Genomic DNA, 11,804 nt, shown 5'->3' on the forward strand with positions numbered 1-11,804 from the left:
AAGAAAAAAAAAAAAGATCGGCTGCCTTGTAAACATCAGCAAATATTGTAAGAAATAGGATTCCACCTAGATATCTCAGCTGCCCAAGCTGCATTTTTAATATACTTTACATATGCTGTACAAAAAAACATCAGTCAATACGAAATATCCATGAATACTGAACCATAAAGTCTATCGAGAAGAAAAACAAATTGTCTAGTTTATTGGCATGAAATCAGAACTCATGATTACAAAAATAGGAGTGCAAAGTTTATTTGACTGCTTTCATCAGCTGTTAATGTCAAGTAAACACACAATCATCTTGCCATACACATGACTTCTAAGAATGGATTATCTGTTGAGGAAAACATAAGTAACAAGATTTCATTCAAGCACTTATTAATAAGTAACAAGATTTCATTCAAGCACTTATTAAATATTTAAAGACACAAAATTAGCTGAGAGGATTTAGCATGTATGTGAATGCATGTTTACATATAGGTAGTTATTTTAGGGTCACATAGTTATTTTAGCGTATTAAAGATATAAGTTTTCAATAGGAAATTGAAATTCTGGATTACGCTAAATCCAGAATTTACAAACTGTCAGTAAACGCCATAGAAGATTATCCGTCGGTGGTGCTTTATTTTCGTAACATCTCCAGTAGATGGCGACAATGGAAAAGGAGAACACAGTTTTGTCAACTGTCATATTAGTGAAAAGTGAAACTTTTTCATGTTAAAATGTGTGACGTCTCCCTGCATTTATAACAGTAGGTTATGCAGGGTCAACAAAATGTCACTACTTTATCTAAACAGTTTTCGACGAAGCTGAAAAAACCTTCCGCTAATTCATCTTCAGAAAGTTTTTCAACACCGTTTTTCTCCCCGGCACAATGAAAAAGCAGCAGCAAACAGCTCTGAGGAAGTGTAGTTTAGTTGCTGTAAGCGTCTGGTCCGGGGTCTGTTAGCAAAATACCTCTTTGCGGAACAAGTCTCATAATGACTGTCTTTAAACTGATCCCCGGTCAGCTATTTGAGGAGACGTTCAGGAAGCCAGGAAGCGTGTAATGCTACTGATGTCAGCGATAGTAGTCATTACGTACTGACGGACAGTGTTTAGTTTGGACAATAGGACGTGAATATATCTCCTAACAGGTTTACATATTTGAGTTTTAGCGATGGATAAGCTTCGACGTGTATTGAGCGGCCGGGAGGATAATGAAGAACTGGGGCTAACTGCACAGGTCAGCTGCTAATGCTAACTCCGTTCAGAAAGTATAGTTTCCTGTCTCAGACAGCACATTTAAATTTGCGTTATCAACACTGCATTTCTTAGAATTTAGTTTTCTTATTGTTTGCGGTTTATGAATTTAAGAGCCTATGCTCTCCTTTTAGTCGTTAGTTATACGTGTTTCCCACATTATTTGTATGCCATATTGCTTTTAAATTAGCTTCCATGTTCTTGTTAGCTCTACTTGCTAACTGTTTCGTTTACACTTTTGCATGCTTTCACATTTAAGAGGATACAAGGTAAGTTGCTGCTTGGTTTCACTTTGATCCCAGCTAAAGTTTTACTTTACAACCTGTACATTTGCTCATGTATTTTTGCTTTGACTTTTATTGAAAAACAGCGCCGCTGTGTGCTCTGTAGCTGTAAAAATGCTTGGCTTCAGCCAACAAGACATGAATATCCGTGCAAAGCCTGCGGTTCTCACTGTAGGTCATTACTTTTGTCGCGTGACATCCTCCCATTGTTCTCACCAGGTTCTTGATGCCAGCTCTCTCAGCTTCAGCACTAGGGTGAAATGGTTTGCCATATTATTTGCTGGAGGCATCCTGTGCTCCATACTCGTGAGTGTCTCTGCAGCTCTGAGAGGAAACACAGAGAATGCACACAATCTTTATGTTCCTGTTCTTTTTGTTTCACTGTAAACTAAAATCAGCTAAAATGGCAATTGTTTTCTAATCATTGCATTGGAGATTGTCACACCAGGAACTAATACTTAAAATACATTGACATAATCAGTTGGTGCATGTGGTTCATAATAGAGGAAGTCTGGTATTACACACTTAATTGTGATAATTCACATTGACTCCAAAAGCAGCTGTTTGCTGTTGAAACTGCAAGCTTCAATGGATTTTATGACAGATGAATCTGTGATAGTTTCTCATAGTTAGTGCATTGTTTCTCACATACTTTTACACTTTGTTTTCTGTTCAACCCTCTTTACTCTGATACCACTAAATACATATCTAAAGTAACAAATACCTTAGTGATATAGTTATTAGATAGAGCTAACCCATAAACCAGGTTTACAGCTTTCCACAAGCCATATCCATAGCAAATTCAAAGGTGCTCTGGTCAAAGAGACCAACTGTTTACTTTTTGACCTACATGCTGTATGTGACAGAAAACTAACGTTGCACTTCACCCTGAATGCTAGCCTGGTTTCTCTGTTTTTTCTTCAGCAGAGAAACAAGGTTACTCATAGCTGATGGAAGCATGGATGTTTCTAAGTAGTGGGCAATGCTAGAAGATCCAGATGTTTTGAGACTTGGACAGTGGCTCATCTTTCAGCCTTAAACATACAGCCAGAGTTATGTTAAAATGGCCCAATCAAAGCCCAAACCCAAATCTAGCTGACATTTTGACTTGAAACTTTATATTCATGTGAGTTGTCTATCCGGTCTGACTGGGCTAATAATTATGCTGAGACGGTCGGGCCAAAATTTCTGTCTCTACATGCTCAATGCAAGAAACATCCCAAAAGATTTGCAGCTGCAATTGCAATAAAATGTGGCTATATAAAATATTCATTTATAAGAACTGACAAATGTTTGTCACACACTGAAGAAAAAAGTGAAAATTTAGGTAAAATCCATGACAATGTGACCGTAAGGTAAAAGTGAAGACGCATGAATACTTTTGCTGGACACTATAATAGCTTAATATATTTTTAATTTAGTAAGATCTAAACTTACTGCACAAACCTTGAAGGAAATTGAACATTAAGTTTGTGCTTAGTTGCTCTGTTTTCCTTGTTTTCATTATGGATAGTTGTCCATTAGATATCTACATAATAACAAATATAAACACTTCAATACCAATCTTTTGTTTTTCTGTCACTAGAGGGAGCCAGCCATGCTGCTATGAATTAATAAAACACACCAAACATTTTTTAACTTAGTTACATTCTTACAAAGTTTCCAAAATGTTATAATCTAATTATTAATTGTTGATTCAGCAGTATGACTGTGTTCTTTTGTCTTTGACCTCTAATGAATGTGTGAGGATGTTATTCTCTGCAGCTCGCGCATATTTTTCTACAGTTTTTTTTTTTTTCTTTTTTTTTTCCAGGGCTCAGCACTGCTCTTCCTTCCTGGTGCCGGCATCAAGCTTTTTGCTGTCTTCTACACACTTGGAAATATTGCAGCGTTGTCCAGGTAAGGCGCTGTAGGTAATGGAGCATATCAATTTAAAAGTATGACTTGTTTCACTTAATGACAAGTTTAGCCATTTTATTTGCTCAGATTTTATCCATGGTAGGGATGGAAAAAAAAACTTGAAAGTAAGTTTTTTTTCATCCCATCAGACTTTGAGTTTAAAGTGCACGTATGGTAAAGTTTACAGTGAAATTACTACTTTAAATTCTTTCTCTTTTAATAAAATATGTTTATAAAAGTCCTCTTTTGTGTCTAGAAAAATAGATAAAGAAAAACACTTCCTCTCATCCGAGCAAACCCCATTTATGGCTGAATGTCTGAGTCCTTTTTACAGTCAGCCGTAGATTTCGGCGACGACAGATTTCCTTTCTGTCAGTAAGCAGGAGCAGCATGTGCGTGGACATCGTGTCTCTGTCACACTGAACAGTTGGAGTAACGAGGGAAAGACAGCAGCAGACCCTCTCTTCTGATCAGTCTACACAGTCTACGTCAACATGCTCTTAATGTCTCATCTAACAGATGTGACACCCAAGTGATTCCTGCTACCCACTCAGCTGTGCCTCTCCAGTTGGGAAAGCCTTCATCTATTTAACTACACTGACGTAAAACATCCATCATGTGCAAGGCGGCTCTAACTGCGTCATCGTGCTGATGGACAGGAAGCGCCGAACCCATAATTACCACAGCATGTTGAGTTAAATTGAACCCTTTGGACAAACCATTTAATGTTAGTCATACTGATAGTGTGTTTATTTTAGAGTAGTTCTCCTGTTGTGGAGTATTCTCAGCTCTTGGAAAGAGAAATTTGAGTTATCTCTGTGCTTAATTGGAATGAGACATTTTTACACCTGAACCACTTTTATATTCTTTCAGTCAAGAATCGAGTCCAGTTGAGAAAATACTTTTTTCCAACAACAAGCTCCTGCAGGCATGGACTTAAAGTTAATTGTTCTTTTGGATATCACCTTTAAAGAAAAAAAACTTTTTCAACCATTGATTGGATTTTTATAACCTAGTTAACTTTTTGGAAACACGACTTAAGAGCTACCCTAAACAATAAGAGTATTCTGGAAAATTCTGATTGATGCTGAATTAGAAAAATAAGTGGTTTTTATTGTTTGTCTTTTATTTACAGTACAGATCAAAAGTTTGGACACACTTTCTCATTGAATTCAATGAGAATGTGTGTCCAAACCTTTGGTCTGTACTGTATATATAATTATGGGTCCTTTTTAAAAAAATTCTAAAATCCTTTATTTAATACAAAGCAAAAACTTCAGATATAAATGTAAAATTATGTAATTTCACCTTAAGCTACAAATCTTAATATGTTCATAAAAGTCCCCATAAAAGATTAAATTGTTTATAGTAAGCATCTCACTTGCGCTGAGTTTGGCTTGCTTTTTCTATTTTGATATGCCTTGTTGATCTTTCGATGATAACTTGTTTGCTTGAGGCTCCAGTAAATCTTGTGTGGACTATTAATTAAGATAAGGGCAGCCAATTTTAGTGTCATTCACCGTCTTTTGCAAAGTTTTTTTGTGTTTTGATAGGAATTACAATTTATTGTAACAAATGGTATATTCCAATTTATGAGGTGTCATACATCCCAAAACTGACAGTATTTTCAGATTTAAAGTAGTGGTAAATACTTTTAGTCACTTTTATCATTATTGCAATAAATACAACAAGATATGATAAAAGTTTAAATTGGTAAGATGTGTGCTGCCTTATTTCGGCAAATTAAAAAGTAAACCATACACAATGTACCTTTAAATTATTGTGCTTCCTATTAACTACAGACATGTCTCTTTTTATTTTTAAAGCACCTGTTTCTTGATGGGACCATTAAAACAACTGAAGAGGATGTTTGAACCAACAAGACTCATAGCAACCATTGTTATGCTGGTAAATATCCACTTTTGCTCTTCGATTTTTATCCAATAAAATCAAATAAAATGAATATGTTTCAGTATATTGACACTATCTTACAATAATATCCAGTTTGTGTTTAGTAGGTCAAAGTTTATTAATGGTTTGGTGGTTGTTATCTTGTGATCTTTTTTGAAACAGTTAAACATTTGCTGTAGCAAATAACATCTATTTTACTGCTTTCTCTTAGTAAATTTTGTGTGTTGAAGTTTACTTTTCCTGTAAATGTGACAACAGTGATGATTTTTTTGTATTCTCCTCCCACCAGCTCTGCTTTGTCTTAACACTTTGTGCAGCGTTTTGGGTGAGAGTTCAGCAGATTCAGAGCCAAAGAAAACGTACAGATCTTTTTATTTCTCTCACTGAAACTGTTGTTCTTACACATTTATGTTTTACAGTGGCATAAAAATGTGCTGGCAATCCTCTTCTCTATTCTGCAGTTTTTGGCAATGACCTGGTAAGACTGACCTTCAATTTGGTCTCAGCTGTTTCTTATCAGAACAAACTTTGCTCTGTCTGAGTTTACTTGAACTAAATGTCCAAAACTTTAGTTTAAGCCGTGAAATTTTCCAGCCGTCCATCCATATAGTTTATCATTTCTGCCTATTCTGTCTCTAAAACAGAATAGAAATTAATTTGTGAACTTTAGGGTTTAGTATTAATCTGTTTATCTTAAAATAAAAAAAACACAATGCACTCTAGCAACTTGATTCTGGGAAAGTATGGATTCTTTAAAATAGGTAAGATCTTTGCCATAAGGTCAAAAAAAGTGATTTCCTTTGTACATATTTTTTATTTTTCACAACTGAAGTTTTAATTTTAGAGAAATATATCGAGAATGAGTACAAAATGCATGCTCCTCTTTGCAGAGTGGTTTTAATTTAGCCACATTGGAGGGGTTTTGAATATGAACATCCTGTTTAAGGTCATGACACATCATCCTAATCAATACAAGTTCATTAGTCTTTAAAACTATTTATTAATTTCTTTTGAAGCATTCAGATGTAAGCTGTAAGATTGAGACAGGATGTTTCACCATTTATGATGATATTGGAACCTACTTCATGTTGTCAAATTGGTTCTAAATAAGTAATCTGATTACTTTTTCACATAAATCCTGCCTGGTTTGGATATTGTGATGTAACAGAAGTTGATCAGAAATTATGAAAAGACACAAAAACAAAAACAGAAGCAAAACCTTCCTACAACAATGCAGATTTATATTTACTGCAGCTACATATTGATGTGATATGTGCTAAATAAATGTCTGATTTAAGAACATTAAGCATTTAAAATGTTGGAATTAAGAAGATTTTTCACCAATAGTTTAACAATCAGTGTGACTCCAGTAGCTCACAGCTACAAATGCTTCAGCCCAACCTGCATCTCCTACCTTCATCTCCTGTCAGCATATCTCCTCAGATTTGTTGCCATGGCACCCACAAGTCACACATATTGTGCTTGGCGAGCTCCCACACAGACACTCAGACATTTGTGTGACCGTTGTTTTGTAAGAAGTCACCACTGACCCTCAGAAAAGTGGGTAAAGTCCATTTGTCAGGCTGGGAACTGAACTTAATTCATGACTGAGTCAGAAGCTTGAGAGCAATTCAGCAAAAGGAGCTGCTAAAGAAAAAATCTTTCTTTGTTTTTCTTTTGTTACAGGTTAAATATTTACTTAACAAGACCGGTTAAGAAGCCGTCCAGTCTTTGGTTGATTATTTTATCATTTGCTCACATATTTAGAGGCTTAATATAAAAGCTTAAGATTAAAATAAGAGCTCAAATGATGGCTGCAGTGGAAGTCTGTCAAACACTTAATGCAGTGATTATGGTAAATCATACGACAACACATTTTATTGATCATTGTTTTCTGAAAAGAGTTAACTAACTGCTAAATCTAATATTTTATTTTATTTATTTTTTTTTTACATTTGGGTTTGTAACGCACTACTTTTTAACCCTTAAAGTTTTTCATGGTTTCTTTGATTGAACTGCAGGTATATATATTTGGTTGGAGAATTTTGTGCTACAAACTGATGAATAATTTTGAAGTTATTGAGCATTTTTGTCAGCTGGCCAGTTTGCTGCGTATCCTATATGGTTTGTAATGAACTTCATAGCGTTTAAGCAATTTCCGTCTTCTTGCCATTCTTCGACAAAGGCCAGATTTGTGGATTGTCTGACCAGCAAAGTGGTCATTGTTCTCTTGTCTACCTTTTTAATTAATCCTTGAGGACTGAATCTATATGCAAACCTTTTTTATTCAGACTTCTGCTAATATGTATCATTTTCCCTCCCATTTACAATCTTACTTTATTTTGTATTGGTGATACTTAAAATCCAAACCAATTGCGTTGAAGTTTATGGCTGTAAAGTGTCACAATGTTACAAAATTAACAGGGTGTGAATACTTTTGCGATGCTTTATGATTAAATAAAGATTTCTTCTATTAATAGTTTGCTACAAACTACATTTCAAGGACCTGTTTTATTGAGGCTGAGCAACTTATAAAAGTTACATTTTAGATTTAAATCCTTATTTTAAAATCCCAAGCCGACTCCAGAATGTCAGGAAAATAAAACTAATACTAGTTTATTAGATACATTCTGTAAAAATGGATTTGCTACTTAATATAATCAAAATAAATTTTCAGTATAAAGTGCTTCAATAACTATAATCATAATTATGTCCTGTTTTTGTGTTTTCAGGTATAGCATCTCTTACATTCCTTTCGCCAGGTAAGACCAGTGCTCCGTCTGCATGTGACCTTTCATAATGTCAATATTAATGTTTTCCTTCCTGAACGCTCCTCAAATGTTAAAAATAAGCCTCCCACTCACGTCATTTGATTGAAATCTTGTCAGATGCAACATGGATATTCTCCAATGATTGCGCACACAACAAATGGGAGGAATTTGATTAGAGTCGTCTTTGAAAACATGTTTTTATTTACCACTGTTTGCTTCCACCATATGGCTCTAATCCAGCCCACTATAGCCAGTGTGACCAGTCTGTCAAACAAATGGCAGCTGTTTGTTTCTTTGTCTTTCTAGGTATTAGGCCTGGAATGTTAATATGTTCCTAATATCAAAATAAATTGATTTTTAGTGGCGTAAAGCTCTTTCTGACAGATTTGACAAATATTTTTCTTCAGTTCAGCTTTTATGCGTGTAATGAGCTTAGGGTAAGCTCTCGAGGGTTAACGCTCGAGGCAAATTTTTGATTAGACGTAGTCTGGATTTAAGTCCTTGTTTTTGCTTTTCTTTTGGATAACTTAAAGGATTCTCAGTGTAAAAATGCATTTTATTCTTCCAGTTTAAAACTGGCCATATGTCGTTCTTTCTGAGTGCGCCGAGCAGAAGGTGTGATGTCGTTTTGTCAGTCCAGCTGTAAGCGGGGTTACGTCTCATTTGGTGAGCAGTCTGGATCCCCCATCCCCATTAGGTGCCTTGTGTGTTTGGGTGACCCCTATAATCTCTCCTGACAGCTGAGAGACATCATGTAACCACCCTGAGCTCCCCCTCCCCCAACACAAACGTAACAAAACAAAACCAAGACAAAGGAGCCGCAGCAGCCTCCTGAAAAGCAGATTCATTTGAAGAAATACATATTTATTTGTTAGTTATTTAAATCCTTGTGATCAGTTTTTGTTATTTGTCAGCCTTTTTTTCCCCCTCCCTAAGCTGCTTACGGTAATCCATTTTTCATTTAATTTTGATTCGATCACTTGGCTTTTTGTCATCCTCACTGTTGTTGTAGAGCAGCAGAATGCACTGATCTCCTTTGAGTGCCTATTAAACCTTTACATTCCCGTCTCTGGTCCCGCGAACCCATACCTGTCGAGACTCTGCACCACATGGCCAATATGCTTGATCCCTTAATGTGTTTTACCTTGTTACCTTGAATAACCTCTAAGGTTTACAGATGGAGGCACTTAAACCTGCTGCATGTGCACTTCCTATAGTCTTGTTAGGCTGCTGTTGCTCGACTCAACTTGTAGAGGACAGAATTAGATTTGATCATTTTTCAAGAGTGGAAAGCTGAGCAAATTGAAAAGAATTTTCTGATTTTATTCATTATTCTAGTGTGTGAAAAACTGAAAATCTGAATTTCTGAGGGTCATGAAAGCAGGAGTCCTCAACTTCAGTCCTCCTCTCATCCAACAAACCTGAATCTAAAGGCTGAATCTCCTTGACGTGTTAGGAAGTTTTCCAAAGGCCTGGTCATTAACCGTTCATTTGATTAAGGTGTGTCGGAGCAGGAGAGCATCTAAATGTTTCAGGACAGTGGCATTCAAAAACTGGAGTTGCAAAATCCCCCAAAGCAATCAAATTTAAATCGCAAACATAATGGAAAAATAGTTTTGTAATGTAAATGTTGGACTCAGACTCTGTTTGTTTAGATAGCAAACTCTAAAACCAAACTTTAAAATTTGACTTTGTGAATATGAAGTTAAGCTCTGACATCCTGGGAAGCTGTAGAGTGTAATGATTTAAGTAATTTTATCCCCATAACTTATGAAAATGCTTGATCTCAATGAAAAGTATATCAGTAAACTTTTAAGTTCACACAGTAAACGTGTCAAAGATCACAAACTGAGGTTTAAATCATCTAAATCAAAGCAAAACTCGAGTCGCAAAAAAATATTTTCTAAATATATGCTACATGAAGTTAAATTATGAAAGCCAACAAAGGTAAACTAAAACTTATTTCTAGTTTCAGATTTTAGAATAAAATAATTCCTCTATTACTAAAACACATGGAAGATGAGGCGAGGGTTTTCTATAAATATGGAAAATAAAGAAAGATAGGTTGCATAGTTTGAAGCTAGTTGCTTTTAAAAGCTTGTTTTAGACATTAATGTGGATTTTCATAAATATTTAAAATTTCCAGTTGAAACTGTTCTTTACAAATTAGTGCTTACCAATCTTTGCATTATTATTTCCTTATAAATACATTATTTGAAAATGCCCCCAAAGCAACATTATTGTTGATGGCAGTAATTACTGGGACAATTTATTGTCCAGCAAATTTGATGTAGTGACAGGTCTATGTTTAGTATATATATATATTTATTTTGAAATAGAGTTAAATTAAATGCCAAAACAACATTTACATATCAGTTTTCAGATGTTACTGAACATCTCAACATTTAAGTCGTTGAAATTGACAAACTGTTAAGCTGAGATGTGTCTATTTATAGAGATCTAAAATTAGCTTCAGTTGCTTAAAAATAGTGAAACCATGATGGCTGAGCGCTGCTGTAAAGAGCCGTGGGTTAAGAACAGCTCCATGTTGAAACAATCCACTGGTTTCCTCTCGACCCCTGAACCCTCCAGGTGGCGCCTGGAGGGTTCACCTTGATGGCGTTTTACAGCTTGGTCAGGTGAAGTCTGCATAGCAACACACTGATAGGAAAAGCAAAGAGGCAGGAGATGGATTTGGCAACAATGCGTGGTTGCCATGGTGAGGCTCCCACATTGCATCACCATTCAATATGGCGCACCTGGAGCTGGGGAGAACCCCACGACTGAGAGCGTGGAGTTCCTCCCCGTCAAAACATGCTAACTTATTCATGACGAACCGTACCTGAAATGCTGGTGGAAAAGGATGTTAGTCTCATGGAGATGAACTCAGTTGATTTGTTTATTCAGGTTATTATTTCAGAAAAAAGTGATGTTTTAAACATGTATTCCTGCTGTTTCTGTGTGATTTGTTTTTTGCAGAGATGCAGTGATGAAGTGCTTCACTACCTGCCTGAATTAAAGCTCTGGATGCTGCGGTTTCCACGAAAGCTGGCCCCAAAACGCAAAGCAGTTGTTAAATATGTCTGTACACTATTCGGTTTCACTTTTCACCTCTTTCTGCCTCATACTGTGAATTCTTGCCTTTCACCTTTAGCTAGAGGTGTTGCAATTTAACTATAATGTAACTGTAAATCATCTTTTTTCTCCAATCATGCCTAATGCCTGATATATTTAAGAAAAGGGGATTCTGTGAGATTCTTATGCTTTCTAAAGTTTTTATGCAAGTCATATGCAGGAAAATTATTCGTATTATGCACAACAAACTGTAACAATGGCGCCTTAACACCTTGATGAAATAACTGTATTTATACCAAACACACATTTTCGATTATTGTAAGCTTTCTGTTTTCGTTTTTCTGAATATTTAAAGTGATGTTAAAGACTTAGAAGAAGTTAGAAGCATTTTCTTGGATGTTTGGTGCTGATGGTTGTTTTTTTTGGGGGGGGGGGGTTTGAGTCAATGCTTTACTGATTATGCACTGAGATGTATAGTACCTACATCTCTATAAAAGATTTCCTTTTTTTCTCAGCTGCTAATGAGATTTGTAAATGCTGCCTTTTTCTCTTGTCTACTGGTCTTAAGTGTGTGCATTCTAACACGCTGCACCCCCAACTAATAAATGTCGTTAAAGAAACA

The 11,804-nt window shown here is 35.8% G+C and overlaps 1 protein-coding gene across 1 annotated transcript; it reads left to right on the forward strand.

Annotated features, from left to right (window-relative positions):
- The first annotated feature begins 797 nt into the window (after positions 1–797).
- Positions 798–11,804, forward strand: LOC122842903 (vesicle transport protein SFT2A-like). The gene is made up of 8 exons (XM_044137198.1): positions 798–1,225; positions 1,746–1,832; positions 3,340–3,425; positions 5,252–5,333; positions 5,626–5,661; positions 5,756–5,814; positions 8,069–8,098; positions 11,087–11,804. Exons 1-8 carry the CDS (start codon positions 1,160–1,162, stop codon positions 11,124–11,126), a joined length of 486 nt encoding a protein of 161 aa, XP_043993133.1. The 5' UTR covers positions 798–1,159; the 3' UTR covers positions 11,127–11,804.

The sequence above is a fragment of the Gambusia affinis genome, linkage group LG13, assembly GCF_019740435.1.
Source record: "Gambusia affinis linkage group LG13, SWU_Gaff_1.0, whole genome shotgun sequence".
Lineage (NCBI taxonomy): Eukaryota > Metazoa > Chordata > Actinopteri > Cyprinodontiformes > Poeciliidae > Gambusia > Gambusia affinis.